At 38.5% G+C, this 26,223-nt stretch overlaps 1 protein-coding gene and 1 long non-coding RNA gene across 2 annotated transcripts in view; one reads left to right on the top strand and one right to left on the bottom strand.

Annotated features, from left to right (window-relative positions):
• Positions 1 to 26,223, top strand: part of LOC134805539 (uncharacterized) — a 624,519-nt gene that overhangs the window by 173,283 nt on the left and 425,013 nt on the right. The gene's annotated exons all lie outside the window — the stretch shown is intronic.
• Positions 7,837 to 10,045, bottom strand: LOC134805378 (serine protease inhibitor swm-1-like). Its single transcript, XM_063778712.1, has 4 exons — positions 9,878 to 10,045; positions 9,159 to 9,347; positions 8,610 to 8,789; positions 7,837 to 8,065 (listed from the first exon to the last, which is right to left on the bottom strand). The coding sequence occupies exons 1-4, from the start codon at positions 9,966 to 9,968 to the stop codon at positions 7,869 to 7,871; spliced, it is 657 nt and encodes a 218-aa protein (XP_063634782.1). The 5' UTR covers positions 9,969 to 10,045; the 3' UTR covers positions 7,837 to 7,868.

The following is a 26,223-nucleotide window of genomic DNA, read 5'->3' as shown; positions in this document are numbered from 1 at the left end:
CGGTGACACTTTTGTTCAACAACTTTTAAAAATTATGAAGTATTTAGATTCCCTATTTTTCATACAAAATAAATATTATATTCAATGGACGCCATCGCCACGCCATCATCATTGTGATTGACGTTGCTTGTCACGCCTTAAACATATCAAAATTCGCAATACATTGCGTCTTAGAATAAACTTTAAAGTGTATTAAAAATCACACCACAAGTTATTTTTAAAAGTCGCCGAACAAATGTTGGTCAGTATGAGGAGTACAGCCTACAGTTTAATTTTTTGCTCATATTACAGGCCACTCCCGGTATATCTTTTTATATTATGTAACTGTTTATTTTTCCTACAAGTGTGTTTCTCTTTCCCCATAGTTCCTCTTACCCCACCTATAAGCTTATATCATTTTTAACCGACTTTAAAGAAGGAGATTCCGAGTTCGTCTGGATTTTGTTTTATACATATCTCCAAATTCTTGAAATCATAAAGAGAAAAATAAATGTTTGAACGGGTATCTGTAGGTACACTTCACATAGTTGGTCCCAATGTCGTCAGGTTTGGATTTGATAATGAGTTCCTGGGATGAATGGGATCGAGGGAACTCTTGAACATAACTTTTTAAGTGATTTGGATGTTTTTGTAGTAGGTGCCTACATAATATGCTTTCAGAAGCACTGTTTGATGTATAAATTGGGCACTCTTTCAGTAGGTAGAAGGACAAAGTACAATCAACTATCGTCACATTATGAAGGACTTACGGAATATTATGTTAAAATGTAATTTTTGCTGTGATTATTCCGCTCTCTGTATACCTACATATACCTAGTATTCTAATAGATAATTTAGTGCTAAGTTATTGCAAAATCATGTGTTATTTCATTGCATATAGGTAATTAATATTCTGCATAGTGTATTGATCACACAACGCACGGAACAGGCGATAGCTAATATTTGCCAACTGAAATGTAATTAAGTACCTATACAATAAATATGTTTTTACGAAGCAATTCATTCCAGGTTTATTACTATGTTAAACTTATAATTATGTACGTGACTTTCGATAGTTTAAAATCGATTGCTGTTATGTTAATAATTAATATCTGGGCGACCCTTTCTTCTTCTTATCTTCGGAAAACATATAAAAACTTAAAAATGCGCTAAACCCAGAGATAGATATAGCTAGATCGATTTTTCGCCCCCGAATACTCCCATATAGCAAATTTCATCGAAATCGTTAGAGCCGTTTCCGAGATTCCCGAAATCTACCCAACGCTGGCTGGGAAATCTTAGAATAATTAGTGAAATTAAAAAACAAATGCATTGATACCTTTAATTTAAATTAAAAAATAACAAAGAATAACATGGTAACACATGGAAACACAGGTACCTATGCTTAATTTAAGTAAACTTAAGTTCACCCGGGTATATATAACTAGTATTACCCAAGCCTTTTCGGTAAAGCCAGAAAATTAAATCAACTTTTACACCATTATCCAGCCAGTGTTGGGTAGACCTAGATGGGTACGGGTAAACCCCGAATACAGATGAATGTTGTTTAAATTTTCGGACTGTACCCAAAAGGCTTGGGTAATAATAGTTATGTATACCCGGGTAAACTTAAGTCTAATCAATCTTCTAACATTACCCGTAATATAAGTATATATATAAATAAATAAATAAAATAAAAATAAAAAAGCCTTTATTTCTTACAGAATTCAATAACTAAGTTTTACAGTTACTTACAGTGTTGTGTAGCAAGTATCATGATGAAAAACCGGTCAAGTGCGAGTCGGACTCGCGTCCCAAGGGTTCCGTACTGCACACATTTTCGAACGAGCGAGCAAAGGGAAGTTCTTAAGTACATTCAACTGTTCATTCAATTGTTCCACACACGGTTGGCTTGGGGCACGCTCTGGCTTTTCCGTGTTTTTTAACTGAGCTATCAAAGGATAGTTACGCATTAAATTTTGTTCAAGTATTGTGTTAAGCATAGTGCCTACATTTTTTTGCATTGGTTAGGCGTATCTCTGTTATTTCAAGATTAACAGGGCTATAACCGTGAAAATCGAAGTTCGCAAATTGCTGGCATTTCTCTCTGTCACTCTAATTACGGTTTCATTGGAGTAAAAGAGAAATCTCCGCAATTTGCGAACTTCGGTGTTCGCGGTAGACCCTCTGATATACGGCACTACAGCCTTCTCATTTAGCTACTCGTCCTTACACCAATTATTTGTTATGTTTGAGCACTAACCTCCTACACTACAGCTCATCCTTCGACCTTACGTGGAGGCGCACCTCTCTCGGATGCTCCAGGCTTTCGGTCCAACGCAGAGCTTGGCCTTCGACCTTCGCACTAGCTGTCCACACCACGTTTCACGTAAACAATTGCGGTTGTGGCCCTGATAGAGCTTATCCACAATTCTTATTCTTAAGTCCGGCTCACGCTTAATTGCAGACTTTTTATACGTTTTTCCAGTAATCTATAGGTATCGGGCCCAATCGCTTAGCAAAAGATAGAACAAAATCGAGGATCTCCTTTGCAGGAAGCATGCACATGTCAGAGGCTCCGGGCCTTCAGGGCCTTCGATCTTCGCATTCAGACACTTGTACTATAATTTTTCTGTGTTTGAGCACTAACTTCCCGCAACTCGGCCTTCGGCCGTGCGTTTCAAAAAGTCTCTGGGGGACGCTTCGGGCCTTCGGCCCTACGCGTAGCTCGGCCTTCGGCATTCGCAAAAGCTGTCTACACCACGTTTCACGTAAACCATTACGGTTGTGTCCCTAAAACAGCCCAACCGCGTTTTTTTTCTTAAGTCCGACTCACGCTTGACTGTAGATTTCTAATAGGTTTTCCTGTCATGTAGAGGTGAAGAACTATTATGTGGGGGGTGGTCATTTTTTGCCTATTTTCTTAAATAACTTCTAAACTATTTCATATAAAAGGGACTCCCTCTGGTCGCATAACAACTTTTGTCATATTTTTAATTGTCATAACACTTTATGTATAAAATTGTAAATCATAAAAATCTTTAGTCAGAATTATCCTGAGCATAACTGGGTTTTTGTCATAAATTAGTTATGTCATAATTTTTGTAGTCATTAATTTAATTCGCATAAAATTTTAAGTCATCTGCTTGATATCCATAATTGTTTTTCGTTCGAAGTATTGCAGTGCATAGTATTAATATAGTCATAAAAAATTAAGTCATATATTTAGTGGTCATAAAAGAAACTAATCATAATAGGTAGGTTAGGTTCGTTAGGTTGCTTTAGATGCCCGAAGGGCAAACTACGCAAAAATAGGAGCCCCGCGTGAGCGGGGCTCCATCGAATTAAGTGTTTGGACGGAGACTAGGGAAAAGGTTTTTTTCGAGGAGTTGTTGAGAGGCTAAAATTAGTTTCTTAAATTATTTATGTAAACCATTATGGTTGAAAATTATTATGCTACAAAACGTTATACGTAAAAACCTTATAAATATCGATAAATATGCTTTTAGCTGGTATGACATTTGATTCATTATAATCAAAACCTATATGCACAAAAAATGTATGACAACTGCTGAGTATGTCATCAAATATTATGGCTAAAAATGTATGACACAATATAATATGACTTTTCATTTGTATGCGCAATGATGATTATGACACAAGTTGTTATGCGCATCAAAGATATGACCTAAACTTGTATGCAACCCAATATGGACCCCATATAAAATTATAGAAAAAATATATTTGAGATCCTCAAAATAAGCCCTTTCATTTAATATGTAACACGATATGGTTTGCAAAACTTTGTTTTTTAATTTTCTCATATTCCCCCTAAAAGTGCCCCCTATGCTTAAAATTTATTTGTTTTTATTACATGTCCGTCTTTGGGTCACAGACTTTCATATGTGTACCAAATTTCAACTTCATTGGTCCAGTAGTTTTTGAGCAAATAGGCTGTGACAGACGGACAGACAGACGCGCGAGTGATCCTATAAGGGTTCCGGTTTTTCCTTTTGAGTTACGGAACCCTAAAAAAGAAAGTTAGTCTTAGTAAATTTTAAGATAACAATTTTTTTTTATTAGTGTCACTACACTACACCTTATAAAGCAAAGTCCCTGCCGCGTCTGTTTGTTTGTGTGTTTGTTCGCGATAAACTCAAAAACTACTTAACACTGCAGAAACAAGGGAACTCATACGAAGACCGGTATGGATGATGCTACTCCAGCTCTACTCATGCGATTCCAATATTATTTAAACCATTGTGAGGGATATTTCAATGCTTATTATGGCCATGAAAAATATGTACCTACTTAAACTAATGCGAATAACCGAATAGGTATAGGTACTCGTATTTTTCTGAAAGCTGTTTCGTATGAAGTTAAAAATTACCTAGAAAAATTGTCAATTTCATTCATTTCTTCGCGTTATCACGGCATTTTGCCACGGCTCATGGCAGCCTGGGCCCGCTTGACAACTAATCCCAGGAATTGACGGAACGGTAAGGATATGCTATAAGAACGCAACTGCATTAAAAAAAATTAGGGCAATGGTGCTAAAAGGGTATTTTAGGGTTCAGCTGTCAAAAAGGAAGCCTGACTGTTGTAGGTACCTACCTGACCGCGGTTAAGTATTGGAAATTGTAATTTGGCTTGGGTGTATGGTCTTTTTTCCTAAAAAACTTCTCTTTTGAAGTTTTCCACATGATAAAACTCATAAACACAGAGCGATTAACAATATTAACATCTTATTCTCCAAAATTCAATAGTTTTGACGCTGGAGTTGAACGCAGGATACAAAAAACACTCCTAAAATCATAAGGATGACTCACGTTAGACCGGGCAGTGTCCGGGCTGGAGCTTCCGGAGCTTACTTTTCTATGACATGACAGGCTGCTTTCCATGCAGCACGTGATGCTTTCCATAGAAAACGATGCGCCGGCGCCGGAAGCTCCGGCCCGGACACGGCCCGGTCTAACGTGAGTCATCCTTAATCCTTCCCGTATTTGGGTAAATAACACATTATCATTATCACGTACCATATACTTAATAGGGAGAGACAGTCTTACGTAAACAATTTGAAGCGCTGCATACCCATGAAGCCGCTACTATGAATGTTACAAAAAATTTCAACTTCATTATTTTTCCTTTTTCCTAAATAGACTTCCGCTTGTTTGTGATCTTGTATGAAATATAAATATTTGTAAAAATTACCTATGATTTTATTTACTGTGATGTTTGTTTCCAATCCGTTCACTGGTTTCAAATATATTTCGTGGTCTATAAATGATAATGCTCTTTTTTGTCACGTTTAATGTTCACTCGTGTAAAGTTTTCGTTTATGTTGGTTTCGAGATAGTTATTGCTTAACATTCGTGTTCAAGGCGTAATAAATACACCTACATAATTATTGTCCCTACGATTACTTTCTTTTGGTAGCGGTTGTAACTTGGGCTCGCGGTCGTTTCCGGGTTTCGTGTACACGTGTTCGGTACCCGTTTCCGAACTACACGTACCTACACGGTTTTCTGACCCGTTCTACACGTGTAGTTGGGCACACGTGTAATTAAGATCCGTGTATCCGGGTACCCGTGTACACGGCGAAACGGTCCTTAAATACACGCGGGCCTAAACCGTCCTTGGCGTGTAGCGGAGATTGAAGTAATGTATAAAGTTTTAAATAAAACAAAGATTCCGGTTCAGGAGCTCCGATTGTTTACCAGTTTTATTTTATCGGATGTTCAATGTGATTGATATGTGTTGTACCAATTTAATTGATTTTTGACATCCGCAGCTCGAACAAGGGTACTTTGCTACTTAAAAACAGTGAGCAAAATGCGAATTTGCTAAAGGAAAATATAATATATTCCGTTCGTGGTAGTTTCAGTAAGCATAACTATCTACTTTTGTATTAGATAATCATTTAGGTTTACTTTAATTATCAAAAAAATTACATCAATGAAGAAAATGAAATACCTATCAATGAAGTCAACGGTTACTAAGATATTAATATTTTTAATCTTATGATTATTGAAACAAAGTGTACTTAGTACCTACCTATTATTGACATTACCAATCAATCCAGTAAAACTGCAAAGTAGGTATTCGAATCTTCCTAACCTCCCACATATTCAATCGTATGTCTTCATAGCACGAATCTCCGCTACACGAGAGTGAAGGGTCGTACCGGCGGGTAAATAAGATCCGTTATTTCGTGTATCCGTTTACCCGTGTACACGGGTACCCGTGTAAACGTTTCCGAATCCGGGCGGGTTCGTGTAGTTCGGGTTCTTAAGCCCGGCGGGCTTAAGAACACGGGTACCCGTGTCAGCGTGTAACACGTGTATCGGGAGCTCTAGTTGTAACTATCCTTCGCCCTTATGTTTAGACAATATAGGTTAAAATATCAAGCAGGTTGACTCGACTTAACCGGTTTTTATTGGAATTATAAACTCATCCTGCTAATAATCTATGTATGTATATCGGGTGGAACAGAACGAAGGACTTTTACGCAAACGGGGAATTGTTTAGGCTACGTACTTTATTTTTCACCTATTAATCACGTTAATATTTCTAACCGTTTTAGAGATACAGTTTGTTAAACATTAGTGCATAAATCTGTATGTTACAACCCTAGCAAGTAGATCCTATTGTATGACATGACATGTGTCAATTTAAAATGTAAATATCTTTGTAGGGTTGTCACTGATATAAAAATATTTCATTTTAGTGATTTTGTTTTACTTGGTACTTCAGCTTTACGATTATAATAACTCGATTGTAGATCACTTACAAGGAAGGGTACCCGACTGTCCAACCCCGATTTGATTTATTTTGATATATGTTATAGAGTAGTCTAAAATAACGGACACGGATTTTTTTTAGCTGCCCAAACTCAACCTGTTAGGAGAAAATGGCCTTCAAAGTACTGAAAATTGACCAAACCTAATTTCTGAGAAGAGACATGTTCAAAAAATTGATAATTAATTACTGGTTTCGTTATATGTTGGAGAACATGAATAAAGAATGGGGACGTGTTTTGTCATTTCACCACAAACTCATTTTTTATATTTTCAGTCAATTTTCAGTACTTTGAAGGCCATTTTCTTCTAACAGGTTGAGTTTGGGCAGCTAAAAAAAATACGTGTCCGTTATTTTAGACTACTCTATAACATATATCAAAATAAATCAAATCGGAGTCGGACAGTTGGGTACCCTTCCTTGTTAGATAACATTATCCTTTCAGCTCAGTCTCTAGAAATATTCCACCCTGTATAAGGGAAATTAATAAGAAAGTTAACTAAGAATAAAATAATTACACACTTATTTACGTTTAAGTCATTTATTAATTTGTTTAATTTAAATTTTATACGAACAATAACAATTTTATTGCATCGCAGTCGTTGTACCTTAAAAATATGTGTGTCTAATTATGTTTTACATCGTTCTTGTATCCTTAAAAAAATGTTTGTAACATCTTAAAATTAATATACTTACACAGAAAATGCTACGGCCAAAAATATCCGGAAATTGTCAAAAATAAGTCACTCTATTACTAACAACGATACATATTAAACTGTGCAGGTCAGTTAATTGTACTGATGATGGTACAAACATAGTGTGTGAATAAGTAGTTGCAAAAAATGGGAAATGCCAAATAAAGAATCCATCACACCGCTGGTTTGAAAACGTTGACGCAGTTGATGAAAAAAACGCAACGACTAAGAACGGTTTTCTTAGGATAGCGGTGCCGTCATATAACGCTAACGGCTGTCTCCATACAAAATAATACGGCTAAATATGGATGTCGTAGTATTTTTTATGGAGAAGACCAGCATAAGATGGGGCAATGCGTTTACGCTGCGTCAAGTAACAGTGTGATCGATCCTTAATTAAGTCAAACATTGTTCAGTAGGGACGCAGACTGTATTCTTTCTGAGGTAGCCAGACTTGCAACGACACTGAGGCTTGCAGCACTTGATAGCTTTGGAGCAGTCAAACTTTGACCACATATTCGAGCAGTTATCCGTAGGCGGACACGTAGGGGGGCATGGGTCGAGTACTTCGTTAGAACCACAGACGCGACGCGCTGCAATAAAAAAAATAGACGGAATAATTTATAAAATTGCTAGGTACAAAACTTTAAGGGGGTGATTGTCGAGGTTTTTAGGTAGCGAAAGTTTTTTAATCAGGTTTTGTATCCATTAAGTTACTACAGAAAAGCCTCAAGAGAAGAAGATTCATATTTATGGCAACCGGTAAATAAGATTAAAATATTACATATAAGTATCAAGAGTATGCTGAGATGCAGGCGACGCAGTTCCACGCAACGCAGAGAAGAGCAGATTTTGTAAAGTATGGTACCTACGCAGCGTGCTTACCTAAAGGACGTTCCATACTTTACAAAATCTGCTCTGCTCTGCGCTGCGTGGAATTGCGTCGCCTGCGTCTCAGCTCAGCATATGCGTAGCCTAATGGAGGAGATTACAATTCTAATATAAAGCAACGTTAGGATTTGAAACTTTTTAAATCTTGATACTACAGCTGTAGGGAAATTATCTCTTATAATAACAATAACCTTATGATGTGATTACCTACTTATTTTCACTCGAAAAAGATACTTCTTTACTTACGACAGCATTTAGGATTGATGCAGCAGCCGTCATCAGCGCGCACGAGTCCCTTGTTGCAGAAGCAATCCTCGACGCACTGTTTAGTGCAGACAGTGCAATTGTCGCCTCTGTTCTGACAAGTCGGGGGACACGCGGTACCGCACTTCGAGTAGGTTTCATTATCATTGCAGCGAGGTGGCGCTGTTGCAAAATATAATCATAAATTATTGTATTTACTAACAAAATGAAATATTCACATTCGTTTTTGCTCTCCAAAGAAAGTTAACTGTAGGTACTGTTAAGAAATACTGTCTTTACATAAACGCATATTTTTATTAAAAAAGCAGTTGAAAACACAAAAAAAGTTGAAAATTTTAAGAAAGCTTTAAACTAAGTCGGGATTGGTATTAGCCGATATAAATCGCAATCAGAATAGGTAGAAGGTTTCATGTGAAGATAGCTACTTTTTTTTTCTTAGGCAAATTAATATTTTAGATTTAAGAAGTGTTATGGCACTTATGGCGTACGCTGTAAGTGACATTTATTCTATTAAATAAACAACATTCTTACAGCACTGGCTGATGGGAACACAAGTGCCATTGTCGTGCCTCAGGTAGCCTTCCTTGCAAACGCAGCCGGTCTCGATGCAGGCCAAGTGGCACATTCTACCGTCGCTCCGGAGCCTGGTCTTGCAGGTCATGAGGCAGCTGTTGTAACATTCGGACACCACTTCGTTCGGCGGGCATACTAAATTTTGAGCTGAAAAGGGGCAAAATTATAGAATATGAATTCTACTTATAAGCAGATTTACAGTGATTTATTGCGTGTTTGTCGACCATGCGCAAAATGCGTGATGGGACTTGGGAGAACGACAAGCGAGGCTACCTTAATGTTGTGGTAAAACGAAAACTATCATGGGCACGTCGTATCTTTTTTTTATACCAGCGGTTCTCGACCTTTTTTGTTGACGGAACCATTTTGGAAGGCGAAATATTTGACAAAGCCCAAAAAAAACTTTCTTTTGTCACCATTGAACCAAGAACCAGACATAGAAGACTTGGTTGACCATACATCAACTGTGAAATAAATGCCAGGCAATTTTTTCTTTAAGAGTAGCACTGACTCGGATTTATACAGAACATGACATTGTCAAGGCAAATTGAACACACACTTTGACTGTGGGTAAGGTGCTATGTAAAGGTTTTGTGACATTATAATTCTTTAAAAGAAGTGTGCATAAATAACGCAGTTTTGCCTTTGAGTATATTATTTAGGATATCGATACTTACGGCATTTCTTCTTTGGAATGCACAATCCATTAGAGTTTCTGACGTAGCCATCATCGCAAAAGCAGGCGCTGGTTGGCTTACAAGGGCCCATTATTGGTTCCAAGTGGTAGTTCTTGCAAGTCAGATCGCACTTGACTCTATTTATTTCATAATGTTCGTTGGTGCCGCATACTGGTTCGGCTAGAAGTAATAAATCAAATCACTTAGTAAGTACCTAAATTCTACCAATATTATTCAGTAACAACTATGAAGTAGGTAAGTTGGTAAAGGTTTTTAAATAACAATACTTGCAGTTTACGTTAGATGTTAAATTGACAAATATATTGCATAATGTCACTCAAAAAAAGCTTATATCATTCTTTATTTCTGTTTAGTATTGTAAACTTAGCGTTAATTTTATCAATATCAAAATGAGTAAGTAGTATACGAAAATTTGGATTCTTACGTGGTGGGCACAGGTGGCTAGGTATACAGGGGTCCTTTTCCGTCCCGTTCCTCAAGTACTCGGAGATGCAGTCGCAGCCAGGCACGCACTTCGGGGCGCCCTCACAGTTGTAACTGGTGCGGATGGACTCACACGTTTGAGGCGGACATATTATACTACACGGGTTGTATACTTCGTATTTTTTGCATTTTATCGGTGGAGCTATAAAATTAGAAAATTTTCATGTGTTAAACCAATTAGTATACCTAAGGTGTCTTTAAGGATTTGTCTTTAATTCGTGTCATGTGTAAAAGTCGGACCAAGCTAAACTCTGCACGGCAAATGCAGTGACAAAGTGTGGCAGTAAGACTTTAATTAATTTATCTTAATGATCTCGAATCGTACTTATGTTTTTATCGTTATATACCTATAATTACTATATTTAAAAGTTTTACGAATTATTTATTTATTATTTAAACCTTATTGCACAAATTTACGAAAAAAGAATACACATGGCGGACTGAACTTGAGGCACTTTTAGTCAACCAACCAACCTAAACAAATTACATCTGTAAAACTTTGATGAACGTATATAAAACTATCCTAAATCACCTTTCAATATTCAAATTCATTTGATTCGGACGTAAATTATTTTTCATATCTCATGCTCTGAAAGTGGGTCGTTGTTGTTCTAAAAGGTGCGCAGAAAGTGATACGTTTATGCTCTAGCGCAGAAAAGTGGTGTACTCATCTGCGTCCCCGTCCCACGAACAACTGGGTGGAAACAAAATAGAAAAATAGTGTCTTTATTTCCTCGCCTGGAACAATTGGTAATTGTTTAATTTTACTGATCCCACGTTGATCCTTTTTTTATAAAAAAATGTGTAAGTAAATTGTTAAAAACAAATTATTCTTGGTTTCTTTCGTTGAATTCTATTTACTCGATTTCATAAGGCGGGAACCAAAAGGAATACACCAAAAATATTTTTTTAAACCTTACACTTGCGTAAATGAGCAAAGGCAGAATCTTATACAGCCACAGTTAAACGTTTGTACGATATTCAATTGGTTTTTAAAGTTATTTAGCACTATATTCATGAAAATAAAATAAAGTACAAGATAAAAAAATATTATATTATTAATTAAATTGTTATTTAATATTTAAAATACTTTTATTATGTTATTACGTGGTGCGTCGCACCAAGGTCGCGGTGCGGTCCGGTAGTCTGTTGCGGCTTTTAGAACGAAAAAGTATAAAATTAAAAAGTAAGAGGCAATCCCGCTGATTTTCATATTATAATGAATGAACAAATAATTTTAAAATTACTGCAGTTTGTTAAAAATGTGTGTTTTTGTAAATATTGCAATCTAATCTTCACACATGTAAAGTCTCCGATTGCAAGTAAGTCCTAAGGAAAAAAATGATGCTACGGCCGTCTATTAGGTAAGTACTTCAATTACTGATTTTGCGAAATTGCCTTGTCTTGTTTGGCTTCCTCGCATTCGATATGAAAAGTAGAGTGTTTAACTCGGGTGAAAGGCACCATTTCCGTCTCGGACTATTGGCGCTCTCACTGCGTTCGAGCGCCAAACTACCTCGACAGAAATGGGTGCCTTTCAGCCCTTGGTTAACAATCTACTATGTCGCAAGCGAGCGTATCTCTTATGTTTAATTCATTTCTAAGTGTGAAATTACAAATTATGTAATGCGTACCGTAAAACGGGGTGAAAAGACACGATTTTCAACTTCAAGGACGATTTTCGCCAATAATCCAAATGATAAAAGTATTAATTTTGATATCATTTTTTGAGTCTAGGTAAGTTCTTCAATTTTGCATTTGTGAAATAAATTTTTACCAACCCAATCCAGAGAAAATCAAAGAAAACTACCTGTTTTCTCCATATCCTTAAAACGGGGTCGATAGACACAAGAAAGGGGTGAATAGAAATATTAAGTTTTAGTTGTCATAGGCATCGAATTTGGTCATTATTATGTAGATACTCTATTGGCAAATGGTATATATATCTGTTAAACAGCTATTTGACACAAAATTATTTTTTCGTGTCTTTTAACCCCCAAGGCGTGTCTTTACACCCCTTTGTTGTATCTAATCACCCCCTATGGCGTAACTGTTCACCCCATATGCGTGTCCACTGACCCCTTTATCACGTAAATTTACTTGTTATTGTTTTTTTGCAAAAAAATGCTTTATTATAGAGAAAATTAGTGATATTATTTATTATTTAGGTACTACAGATACTATATTACCAGGTTAGCTAACTTTTACTTAGTTAATGTCAAAACATTTACCGCTAGAACAAAGTTCAGACAGGCTTCATTTCTTACCTCGGCGAGACCTTACTTTAGAGTCAAAAAAATCTAATTTTAGGCAGTTTGATTAAGTTCTTTTGGTATCAATGTAGAGAATAAATAGTCTACTATATATGCATTCCAAAAAATCTAATTTTAGTGATGTACGTTTTTAAATATAACAACTTGAAAGAAAAAGTTCAAAATTTTTCTATTCACCCCGCGATTTCTGTTCATCCCGTTTTACGGTATGAGTTTTAAATTAAAGATATATCACTATAAAATTTTCCTTTTTATACTTACGTGGACACTGTTTTAAGAGTATGCACTTCCCTCCTTTTTCGGATAGCACGTAGCCTTTTTTGCAGACACATTCATTTTTTATACAGATTTGTGAAATACAAGGCGTGGGATTAGGATTTGCACAAGTCGCCCGACATTCAGCTGGCAGCGCACATTCCACTCTCTCTGCATTTGGGTCACTACATTGGTTATTAGCTGGAAAAAAAAAAACGTTAATGGAAAATATATGCCTACTGATAGTACTGATATAAACATCAAATTAAAACCTGAAGAGAAGAAGAAGTTTAAGTTTATTTTAACAACATGCATTAGAGGCAAGATATATCTTTAGCTGGATCGATAATAACACAAAAACAGGGTATCTTAAAATTGTAAATAGAATCAGGCGTTACTTTGCGGAAATCCATATTAATTAAAACGAAAATATTACTTTGCAAATCCATTCTAGACAGGACAACAACTCCTGAGGATGCCTCGTAGAGAGGCGAAATACGTGTCGAGGATTATTCTTTTGGTGGTGGTTTGTTATATTTATTTGCGTATTTATTTTTGCGATGGGAGGGTGGGAATATTAATTGCATGTAAAAATACACAAGTAAGTATAACGGGTTAGCACTGATTGACTAGCACGTTATCTTTTCGCGGGTTAGCAAAGTAATATTTTCGTTTTAATTATCTTAAAATTAACGATAAAAGGAACGGCAAAAACGTATGGATGTCTGATTATTTCGGCTTAATAGCATAACACTAACTATTTTATTTTAACCCAGTAAACAGATTCATTTGAAAAAATTCAGAGAAAAACGTAAAAAATATGAAGACAGGTAAAATATTGTCATGAAAACGCACTTACTGCATTCTTTTGCGCTGACACATTTATTTTGATAATTTCTGAAGTATCCGGTCTTGCATCGACATTGAGGTTCACAGCAGTCTATAGGCGTGCATGGTATTTTAGACCACAAGTTCTCACATTTTTCGCCCTTAGGACATGTTGGAGGACAAGGGTCGAAAAATTCGTTAGCGCCGGTGCACGTGCGCTTAGCTGAAAAAAAGCTAGATTGTAAGATACGTATACTGTGATAATTTGTGTACCCTTTGGTAATATCATTAGAGGAACCCCATAAAAAAAGAGAACTATAGTCTGCGTTTAATTTGCACCTGTATCCATAATTTTAAATGCTAATGGCTAATGAGTTATTATCATTAACGCTTACTTACGGCAGTTTTTAGGTTCGACGCAAGTGTTATTCGGTCCTCTGATGGTCGTGCCGGCGCAGTAGCAGCCGGGCACGCAATTCAACGTACACATCAGACACGTGTTGTCTCTGTTGTCGCAAGACTTCGGGCACGAAGAGCCGCAGTCACTCCATTCCTCGCCCTTGCCGCATTTGTGCGGTGCCGCTGAACACAAAATAAAATAATAATTTACGCATTATTTTACGGATTTTACCTTAGTTAGTATATGTAATTAAAAGTGAAAAAAGTATAAAAATCAACGCGCGGTACATCGTTTGATAGGTCTTAAAAATAACTTTCAGGTTTCCAAAAAAAGTATTTCGACTCATTTCAAAAAGGTACTACCTACAGTCCCGACCCCCTAAGGGGTACCCCCATTTAGGTGTCTCAATTTTCAGTTTTAATTTTTTAGAAAATCTGTTGATATATTACTACAAAATCCAATAAATTATCTACAATAGTTGTCTTTAAAATTGGCGCGTGCATTTAGACATTAGAAATATTAAGGTAGGTACTTACGGCAATTTCCTCTTTTAATACAGATTCCATTCTTGCCCCTAACGTATCCGTTGTTACAGTAACATGCGCTATTGGGCACACAGGCCCCCATCACATGTTCCAACTCCATGTTGTCACACGTTATCTGGCATCTATTGCTGTTGGATTCAAAGTGCTCATTTTTTCTGCAACATGGTTTTGGGGGCGAAGGCGCTGCAATTAGGTAGGTAAGAAAGTAAGTATTTAAATGTATACATTTTCATATAATATGTATAAAAAATAAGACGCTGTGAGCTGTAGACTTCGCGAGCATAACTTTAAATAAAATAAAAGCATGGCTCCGCTATTTTGAAAAAAAAATGCAAAAATTTTATCGGCAAAAAATATATTTAATCATAGAACCTGCTCACAAAATTTCACAAGAAATTGTTGAGAAATGCGACCTGTAGAGGAGAAAGTCCGGACATACGAAAGCTTTTTTGCCCAAGCTGAAACGGAGAGCTTCGCTGACGCTCGGTCAACAGGTCAACGATGTACAGGCTATCCCGTGGCAGATTTCCGATTTAAAATTCAAATAATTTTATGCAATATAAATGAAACTTACGGCGTTGTAATTCAGCAACAGAATCTTCCGACTGCGCTAGAGCTCCTGCCAAGAATACTACTGTTCCCCAGCGCATGATCCTGACGTCCGCTCTATCCCACAAGTACTTCATCAGTAAAAATTGCTTTCGATGTTCCCTTTTATATGAATATTATCGAACATATGACTTCATTGTTTTAAGTAGAATTACCATTTAAAAAAAATAACGCTTTTACAACACTCGTTGCTGTTTACTTAAGTGACGAATGTGTTTTTGTGGCGACAAAAACAAATTGTGCCACTTTTTAAGTAAACAGCGACATATATGTGTAGCGAGTGTAGCGACGCATAAATAATATTTACCTAAGGTCAGGTGGGGTAAGAAAAACAGTTTATTTTGCTCGGGACAAGAGAAACCGTATGAGGAAAGTAGAAAACTACGTAAGTATGTTGAAGTTAATTTTATTTATGCATTAATTTTATTTTTAGTAGGTAGGTACCTATTAGACCGAAGATGAGATGGGCAGACACCATAGCAAAAGACAGGGCCTGTGACGTTTCAGTACACGACACGTCCGATCGCGCGAAGTGGAGAGAAAAGACCAGAAAAGCAGACCCCAGAGCATTATTATTCCCATCTGATTATTCAGATGGGAATAATAATGCTGAGGAGAGAGAGAGAGAGAGAGGTACCTATTTTCATTTAAAGTAGTTTTTAATACATATATCTTTAAATATTATACTGTTTATTTTTCCTACAAGTGTGATTCTCTTGCCCCATAATTCCTCTTACCCCACCTAAGCTTATATGATTTTTAACCGACTTTCAAAAGAAGGAGATTCCGAGTTCGTCTGAATCTTTGTTTTATACATATCCCAAAAATTGAACGGGTATCAACGGGGCAATGTCATCAGGTTTGGATTTGATGATGGGATCCTGGTATGAATGGGATCGAGGGAACTCTTGAAAGTGATGTCGATGTTTTTGTAGTAGGTGCCTACAGCTTTCAGAAGCTCTGTTTTATGTGTAAATTGGGCACTCTTTAAGTAGGTAGAAGGACAAAGTATAATCAACTATCGTCACATTTCGAAGGACTTACGGAATATTATGTTAAAATATAAGTACCAGAAGATAAGAGCATTTAGCAATCATTAGACGACTCCGTTTTAGAAAATCTGTCGTACAACAAAATGTAATTTTTGCTGTGATTGTTCCGCTCTCGGTCTGTAGGTACCTATATAGTATTCTAATAGATAATTTAGTGCTCTAACTTATTGCGAAATCATGTGTTATTTCATTGCATATAGGTAATTAATATTCTGTTCATACAACGCACGGAACATATTAAAGTGATGACTAATATTTGCCAACTGAAATGTAATTAAAGTATACAAAAAAAATATGTTTTTACGAATCAATTCATTTCAGCTTTATTACGATTTATTACGATGTTAAACTTATCTATCTATCTATCTATCTATCTATACATATAATAAAGCTGAAGAGGGTCGAAAGTCTGTACATGGAAGATATTTGAAAAAAAGTTGGCTGGGGATACTTAGAATTGATAACAGAACACGTTCCAACAGTTTTTAGAATTTTTGTTTGTTTATCTGTTTATCTGTTTGTCTGTTTATTTGAACGCGCATGACGTGAAAACGGCTGAACGGATTTTGATGAAAACTTTACTAATCTGTCGACAAAATCCCCGGCCAGGTTATAGGCTATAAAAATTCAACCCCTAAAAGGGGGGGTAGCCACAACACTCGATTGACTTAAGTTTGCCCCTGAATCGTATGGCGCTACTTAGGACGGAGGGGCAAACTTTTTTCAAATACGTGCTAACACTATAGAGTACCCTGGTAAACTAACAGATGGCGCTGAATTTAATACGATGTGACATAAATAAGCCACCGAGGAAGGATTTTGCCAAATTAACTCTAAGTTTAGAAGACCCCTCTTCTAAAATTTCAATCAATTGTACGGATATCAACAAATTTAATTTAATAATTGTGTTGATTTAATAATACAACAAAATTAAACGGCAGTAAATTAATTGCCCCTCATTGCACAGTGCCATCTTTTGGGGAGCTGAGTAAACATTAATGTAGCCGAGATAAATTGAGAGCAACTTACATAAATCCAGCAGCACCTTGGCGTACCACGTGGTGGTCTATGTATGATGATTGGGAAATCCTCTGCTTTATCGACAGCTGCATATATCCATAAGGGGCACTGGGTCACTAATTAGTCTCTGGTTGATTTTCACTTAGATCGCAGCGACGGGAACCGATATATGAATTATTTTAATCGGAGCGCGGACAGAACGCGGCCATAGTTTTAACGGCAGGTGAAGAGTTTTTATTTATCCTCGCTAGGTGGCGCGGTTGTGTCGCGCCGGAAGGGCTTTTGAGATAAATGCAGTTGCCAGTTCAAATATCTAGCTACTACACGAAAATATATTCTTTTCTAATTGTGTTGCTTTGTATGTAAGAAAAATACCTATTTAAATATGCATAGAACGTAATTTATACTAATCTGTTCCTCTACGGAACATGCCGCTCACCTTAAAAGCACGTAGTGTCTTTTAAAAGAACATGCGAAAGTTCAACAAGATAAAGAAACTTATACCTAACTTAAATGCTAACATTAAAATTCGTAACGATTGTAGGAATTACTCTAAGGGTAAGGGACAGACCTTAACTACGGGTCGTTTGAACAATGTGTTCCCACTTTTTAAAGTTACGACGCGAATAACATGATCAGTGCCCGGATGGACAGCATGAACGCGCGCGAGTTTCCACTGTAACGGCGGCAAGTGGTCATCGCATACCACAACAACAGTGCCTTCACGGATGGCGGGACCGCGATCTTGAAGCCACTTTGTACTTTGTTGCAGTTGATGGAGATATTCACGACTCCATCTACGCCAGAAATGCTGGACAGCTTGTTGTACCCAGCGCCAGCGCGTAAGACGACTAGGGTTTTCGTCGATCAAAGAAACGTCCGGTAGGGCCGTTAAGGGCTCGCCGATTAAGAAATGAGCCGGCGTAAGAGGTAACGGATCGGAAGAGTCTGAAATTAACACGCAGAGAGGACGACTGTTAAGTACCGCTTCGATTTGACAGGTCAGCGTGTGCATAGAATCATATGTTTGCGTCTGTGTACCTATTACGCGATATAAATGGGTTTTGAAACTCTTAACAGCCGCTTGGAATAGTCCACCGAAATGGCTAGCATACGGTGGCTGAAAATGCCAAGTTAATCCTTGTTTTAAAGTTTGTTGGTTGAGAGCGCTCGTGACCGAATCGTTACGTAAGAACGCATATAATTCTTTAAGGTAATTATTACAACCAACAAAGTTACGTCCGCAATCGGTATATATATCTGTACAATATCCTCGGCGGGACGTGAAACGTCGCAACGCAGCTAAAAAACCTTCTGTGGAAAGTTCGGAAACTAATTCAAGATGTACAGCCTTAACGCTCATACATACGAAAACCGCAACATAACATTTTATTATTTTTGCATTACGAACTTTATTAGCGCGAACGTAAAATGGCCCGCAAAAATCGCACGAAGTTTTACTAAATACGCGCGCGGGGCGCAAGCGGACCGAGGGAAGCATGCCCATGCGAGGTTGCACGCGGGTAGGGCGTGCGCGGAAACATGGAATACAACGATGCACGCGTAGACGCACAATATCGCGACCTGAAATAATCCAATATCGCTGTAAGAGCGAGTTTTGCACGCACTGCGGACCGGCATGCAATTCGTGTATATGAGTATCGTCAATAATAAGATTTGTAAGAGGATGTCTTTTAGGTAAAATTAATTGATGTTTTGATTCATAAGGTAAAAATGATTTATGAATACGTCCGCCGACGCGTAATAATCCCTCACTATCTAGAATAGGCGCGAGACGCCGCAAACGTAAGGAAGGGGATTTATTTGACGAGATATTTTTTATGTCGTCTTCGAACACTTGTTGTTGCGTAATCAATATAAGTCGCTTTAATGCAAAGTGGTACTCTGGTACGGTGATGTACTCAGGGAGCGTTTGTTTATGTTTTCTACATTTGTGGTAAAAACGAAATATTAATGCCGTGACGCGAACTAATTTACCTAGCGACGAAAATCGCGTAATAAGAGTAGCATCGTCCGGGAAAGTAGGCAATGTGGAAACACATGCGCAATTAATATTTGTTGATTCAATTTTATTACGTTTTTCTTCCGTTGTGTTTACTACCGGTTTTTGTATAGGCCAGGAGTCGTGACTTTGTTGGAGCCATGTAGGACCATGGAACCACAAGTCATTTTGTACGAGCGCGGCGGGCAGCAGACCGCGCGACGCCGGGTCAGCGCTGTTGTCAGCTGACGGGACGTGACGCCAGCAGCTCGCCGGGACACGGGACAAAATCTCACTGGTGCGGTTAGAGACAAACGTTTTCCATTCGTGCGGGGGTGACTTAAGCCACGCGAGCGCGACGGAACTATCTGACCACGCGTACACTTGATCGGGGCGAATGCGATCACCGTAAATGCGCATTACTCTTTCTATCAATTTTGACAGGATCACGCATCCCATTAATTCCATTTTCGGAATAGTAAGGCAAATCCGAAGTGGAGCTACGCGGGTTCGAGCTATGACTAAATAAGTTTGAACCTTACCGGTATTGTCCGTAAGACGTATATAAACACAGGCGGCATACGCAATTTGACTTGCGTCTGCAAATCCGTGAATTTCGATTGAATCGAAGTCGTCAGTATTAAAAATATGACGAGGAAATGAAATTTGAGATAAGAGCGGGAGCTCGCTAACAAAACTCGTCCATGAGTTAACTATATCGATAGGGGCTTCGGAGTCCCAAGGAACCTTTGCTAACCATAGCAATTGAATTAAATGTTTGGCAAACAATGTCACCGGAGATAATAACCCGAGTGGGTCGTAAATTTTTGCAATTTCCGAGAGAATAGCCCGCTTCGTACAGGCCCGAGAAGTACTTTGTACTTTGAAACTAAATGAGTCTGATCCCGGATTCCATTGAAGTCCAAGGACTTTGACCCCTTTGTCATTTTCCATTTCGGCAAAATGAACATTTTCGCGCCGCTCACCATGAGAATCTGGGGATCGCGTAACAGCGAGAATAGCTGGCGAGTTACTTTGCCATTTACGTAATTCGAACCCGGCCGTGGCACAAATACCTATCAGCTCCTGCTGCAGAGCGAGAGCCTCGGCTGTGGTATCTGCACCGGTTACCACATCGTCAACAAAGACGTCATTGAGTAAGACTGGGGAGGCGCGCGGGAAACGCTCACCTTCGTCGTGAGCTAGCTGTTTAATTGTGCGCAAGGCGAGATAAGGGGAACTACTTATACCGAAGGTAACGGTACGAAGCCTATAATCGCGCAGAGGCTCCTCGGGCGATTGGCGCCAAAGGATGCGCTGAAAATCCCTATCACTTTCACGCACAAGAATATTGCGATACATCTGTTTGATGTCGGAACAAAATGCAATGTTATGCACTCTGAATTTTAGAAGAACGTCAACAATGTCTAAGTGTAACTTAGGACCTGTTAACAAAGTGTCATTTAACGCGTGTCCACTTGTCGTGCGACACCCAGCGTCGTAAACTACGCGTGTGCGTGTAGTTTCGGAAATTTTTGACACACAATGGTGGGGTATGTAATAACTCGCGCCAGCGGGGGGGTTATCGTCCGCGAGCTCCATGTGGTTGAGATCCACGTACTCCTGGAGGCAAGCGTGATAATCCGCCTTCAACTGGGGGTTACGTTCTAGACGGTATTCCAATTTATGGAATCGTGCTAGGGGGCTATTCATAAATTACGTCATTTCAAATTAGGGGGGGGGGGGTCTGGACATCGGATGACGGTAGCATGAAGTAGGAGGAAATGGGGTCATTTGAAGCATGATTTTTGGATGATTATAGGGGGGGGGGGGTCAAAAATCGTCAAAAATCGATGACGTAATTTATGGACAGCCCCCAGGGCAATTTGCCGAGACTCGCCGAGCGGCGGTGCATCGGGCTTGAATGGCAGAGCGACCACGTATCGCCCTGTTTCATCACGCGTATGCGTCTTTTGAAAAAAGGATTCGCATAGCTTTTCTTCGGGAGTGTAACTCCGCAACTCTGGTACTGACTCCAGCTCCCAAAACTTCTGAAGATTGTCGTTGTCAAACGACGTAAAGCAAGTATGGCGTGGAGTCGAAACATTGGAAGTAAAGTTCACTTTACCTCCTAGCAAATAACCAAACACACTATTAATTGCGGTGGGCGTGCCAGGTTTACCTCTGACAATGCCATCGCGAACAATATCCATGAAAATGTCCTCGCCGAGTATCATGTCGACCGGCTGAGGTTTGTGAAATTCAGGGTCGGCTAAAGCGAGTCCCTGCAAATGAGGCCAATCAGCGAGAGGTGCTAGTGGTACACTAGGCATTTGACGGGTTAACTTCGCCAGAATAGACGCCTCTAACGGAATGATTGGATTTTGGCGAAATTGAGCACACGAAGGTACCCCTAGGTTCCAGCGGCAAGTCGCCGACACCGACCAGCGGTTCGCTAACATGTTGTCGCGGTAAATTGAGTCGTTGCATACACGATTCTGTAATCAGAGCTGCTTGTGAACCCCCATCTACCATACATCGAATCGTCGCAACTTTGTTGCCTTCGTAATAAAGGTCAACCAACGCCGTTGATAATAAAACCGTGCTAGGTTGTTTCCCTAAACTACCTAAACTCTGTTCATTCACGCCGTGAACTGCTGACGGGCTGCTAGGGCCGGGCTGCTCCGTAAGAGCGAGCGAGACGGCAACTGATTCCGTAGCTTCATTGATAATCGGCTGCGGAATGTTTGATTCTAAATGAATTAAAGTATGATGTCGTTTATTACACTTACGACATTTAAAACTTGATTTACAATTCCTTAAGTCGTGCCCGGGGCATAAACAATTGTAACATACATTATTTGTTTTAACAAATGCAAATCTATCTTTCACCGATAGGTCTAAAAATTCTAAACATTTATTAAGGGAATGCATTCCTTTACACTTCAAGCAAGCTCGAACCTTATTTGTATCGACATAAGGTCGACTTTGAGCTGACGCCGTACTTGTTGCAAAAACACGCTTGGGTGTTATTTGATTTGAATTTATATCTGTATTATTTTTACTACTTAAGGAATTGTTTCGAGTGGACTGTGTATGGGAAACTGAAATCATCTGTTCCGCTGAAAGTTCGCGTTCGAGGAAAGTAATTAGGCCCTGAACTTTAGGTATTTCGCCCGGGTTGGTTAAGGAACGTTCATATTCTTTTCGCGTATTCACGGGAATCTTACGTAATAATAAATTTAACAGAACGAAATCCCATTCCTTAACCGGAAAATCCATGACTTCGAGCGCCTTTATATTTTCGTGATAAACATTAAGTAAATTTCTCATGGCAACAGCTGATCGCGCGGAACAAATATCTATATCGAACAACTTATCTAGATGTTGCGATGCAATAATGCGTTTATTGTCATAACGGGATTTTAGAATATCGAGCGCAATTGCATAATTACTTTCCGTTATGGGAATTGACTTAATTAAATTATGTGGCTCGTTTTTGACAGAAAGGAGCAAATACCTAAACTTCTCCGCATCCGTGTAGGCATTGTTATTGTGTACCAGCGATTGAAATAAATCGAAAAAGGCAGGCCAACCAGTCGGTTCGCCGTGAAATTCGGGAAGCGATAATTTTGGTAAATTTCGACGATCGTTGCTAAGCGTTTCGTTGGGGGTAAGCGCGCGGCTCGCGCGACGCCTTTCTACGTCTACCTCCTTTAGGTTATTTAAATGTGTAACTATCGCGTAATACAAGTCATTAAAATCGTTACGAATCTTAATATTGGCTTCTTTGTTGAAGCTTTGCAATTTAATTAACGCTTTTTCGATTTTAGTTTGAATCTTAGTAAACTTTCGCTGATGCACTGTTAAATCTGTCGTTCTTGAACGAAATTGATCTGTATTTGTCGCTGCGAACTGTAACGTTCTCTTTAATTCGTCGAGAATTAGATCTCGTTCGAATATGTCTTGTGTAATACACGATGTGTCGGCTTCAGTATTGCCGTCTGTAGGGTTAGGAACCATTTTGCGAGACAAAGATGGCGACAATGACAATACTAAATTGAACTACAAACGTGTCTAAACGAAAAAACTGGGTACGAAATACCGCAAAAATCGCAAATACAAGAGCAACACAACCAGAGAAAGAAAAATCCGGTTCGAAGGACCAAAAAACTATGTAGCCGAGATAAATTGAGAGCAACTTACATAAATCCAGCAGCACCTTGGCGTACCACGTGGTGGTCTATGTATGATGATTGGGAAATCCTCTGCTTTATCGACAGCTGCATATATCCATAAGGGGCACTGGGTCACTAATTAGTCTCTGGTTGATTTTCACTTAGATCGCAGCGACGGGAACCGATATATGAATTATTTTAATCGGAGCGCGGACAGAACGCGGCCATAGTTTTAACGGCAGGTGAAGAGTTTTTATTTATCCTCGCTAGGTGGCGCGGTTGTGTCGCGCCGGAAGGGCTTTTGAGATAAATGCAGTTGCCAGTTCAAATATCTAGCTACTACACGAAAATATATTCTTTTCTAATTGTGTTGCTTTGTATGTAAGAAAAATACCTATTTAAATATGCATAGAACGTAATTTATACTAATCTGTTCCTCTACGGAACAATTAAGTAACCAAGAAAACTAAAAATGGGTTTACATAGTTACGTAGTGGTAAAATAAACACACATATCAACACGCGTATAATTGCATAAAATTATTTAAAATTATTTATTTTCTCCGTCATGAATTATACCTAATCGTAATTATATCGCATCCATATCAAATCCATATTCATACGTATCGCCTCCTTAAGCACTTAATAATGGCCACGAAGGTGGGTACTTTGAAAAAAAAAAACATTGACCTCTGTCATTTGCAGTGCCGGATTAACCCTTGTAAGCAAAATAAGCACTTGCTTAGGGCACCATGACTAGGGGGCACCAAAAAATATCGAAAAATTTTCGCGCTCGCTTCGCTCGCGTTTTCAATAACATTCTAAGATGTTTATGATACAGGTGACATTTGGGTGGCGCCTGCAGCAGCATTAGGTACTCTGTTGCAACGTTACTGCTGCAGCACTGTCAATTTTCGTGATAAAATGATGTGACTGATTTCCACACTAAAAGTAAAAATATACATGTCTATCAAATTGCGTTTTTTTAGAGTTTTTTTATATCGAAAAATTGTCGCGCTCGCTTCGCTCGCGATTTCAATAACTTTCTAAGATATGATAATGTTTGACATTCGGGTGACGATTGCAGCAGCATTAGGTACTCTGTTGCAACGTTACTGCTGCGACACTGTCAATTTTCGTGATAAAATGATGTGACTGATTTCCATACTAAAAGTAAAAATGTACAACTGTCTATCAAAATGCGTTTTTTATATCGAAAAATTTTCGCGCTCGCTTCGCTCGCATTTTCAACAACTTTCTAACATATGATAAAGATGACATTCAATTTTCGTGATATAATGATGTGACTGATTTCCATACTAAAAGTAAAAATGTACAACTCTCTATCGAATTGCGTTTTTTTATATCGAAAAATGGTCGCGCTCGCTTCGCTCGCGTTTTCAATAACTTTCTAAGATATGATAAAGGTGACATTCGGGTGGTGTCTGCAGCAGCATTAGGTACTCTGTTGCAACGTTAATGCTGCGGCACTGTCAATTTTCGTGATAAAATGATGTGACTGATTTCCGTACTAAAAGTAAAAATGTACAACTGTCTATCAAATTGCCTTTTTTTTATATCGAAAAATTTTCGCGCTCGCTTCGCTCGCGTTTTCAATGACTTTCTGAGATATAATAAAGGTTACATTCGGGTGGGGACTGCAGCAGCATTACTCTGTTGCAACGTTACTGCTGCAGCACTGTCAATTTTCGTGTTAAAATGATGTGACTGATTTCCATACTAAAAGTAAAAATGTACAACTGTCTATCAAATTGCGTTTTTATATAGAAAAATTTTCGCGCTCGCTTCGCTCGCATTTCAATAATATTCTAACATATGATAAAGGTGACATTCAATGACAGTGACTGATTTCCATACTAAAAGTAAAAATGTACAACTGTCTATCGAATTGCGTTTTTTTTATATCGAAAAATGGTAGCGCTCGCTTCGCTCGCGTTTTCAATAACTTTCTGAGATATGATAAAGGTGACATTCGGGTGGGGACTACAGCAGCATTACTCTGTTGCAACGTTACTGCTGCAGCACTGTCAATTTTCGTGATAAAATGATGTGACTGATTTCCATACTAAAAGTAAAAATGTACAACTGTCTATCAAATTGCGTTTTTATATAGAAAAATTTTCGCGTTCGCTTCGCTCGCGTTTTCAATAATATTCTAAGATGTTTATGATAAAGGTGACATTTGGGTGACGCCTGCAGCAGCATTAGGTACTCTGTTGCAACGTTACTGCTGCGGCACTGTCAATTTTCGTGATAAAATAATGTGACTGATTTCCATTCTCAGCTGAAATGCAGCAATGAACGTCACTCAATTTACTAAAAAAAATCAATTTAATCTTGATGACCCTAGGGAGAGGGGGCACCATGGTCTAGAAATACTTAGGGCATCAAAATATCTTTATCCGGCCGACTGATCGTTTGCGGAGTCAAACGATTTGGGACTCGCATTTTATACGCATTACCATGCCTTCCCGAAAAAAATCGAATCATTCGCGAAACTTTCGCAAGGCATTGAAGTTACAAGGGGCACGTGGTCTTCCTCAGGAGTCTGAAGAAGACCACGGTAAGTGGCGCTCTAGCCAGGCAGGCCGCTTCGCTTTCGCTCGCGCGCGTATACCTTACTGTATCGTCCGATATTCACCTACTACTCTGTCGTTTAA

This window comes from Cydia splendana, chromosome 2 (assembly GCF_910591565.1).
Source record: "Cydia splendana chromosome 2, ilCydSple1.2, whole genome shotgun sequence".
Lineage (NCBI taxonomy): Eukaryota > Metazoa > Arthropoda > Insecta > Lepidoptera > Tortricidae > Cydia > Cydia splendana.
Note: the sequence above shows the minus strand (reverse complement) of the source record. Positions and strands in the feature narration are given on the sequence as shown.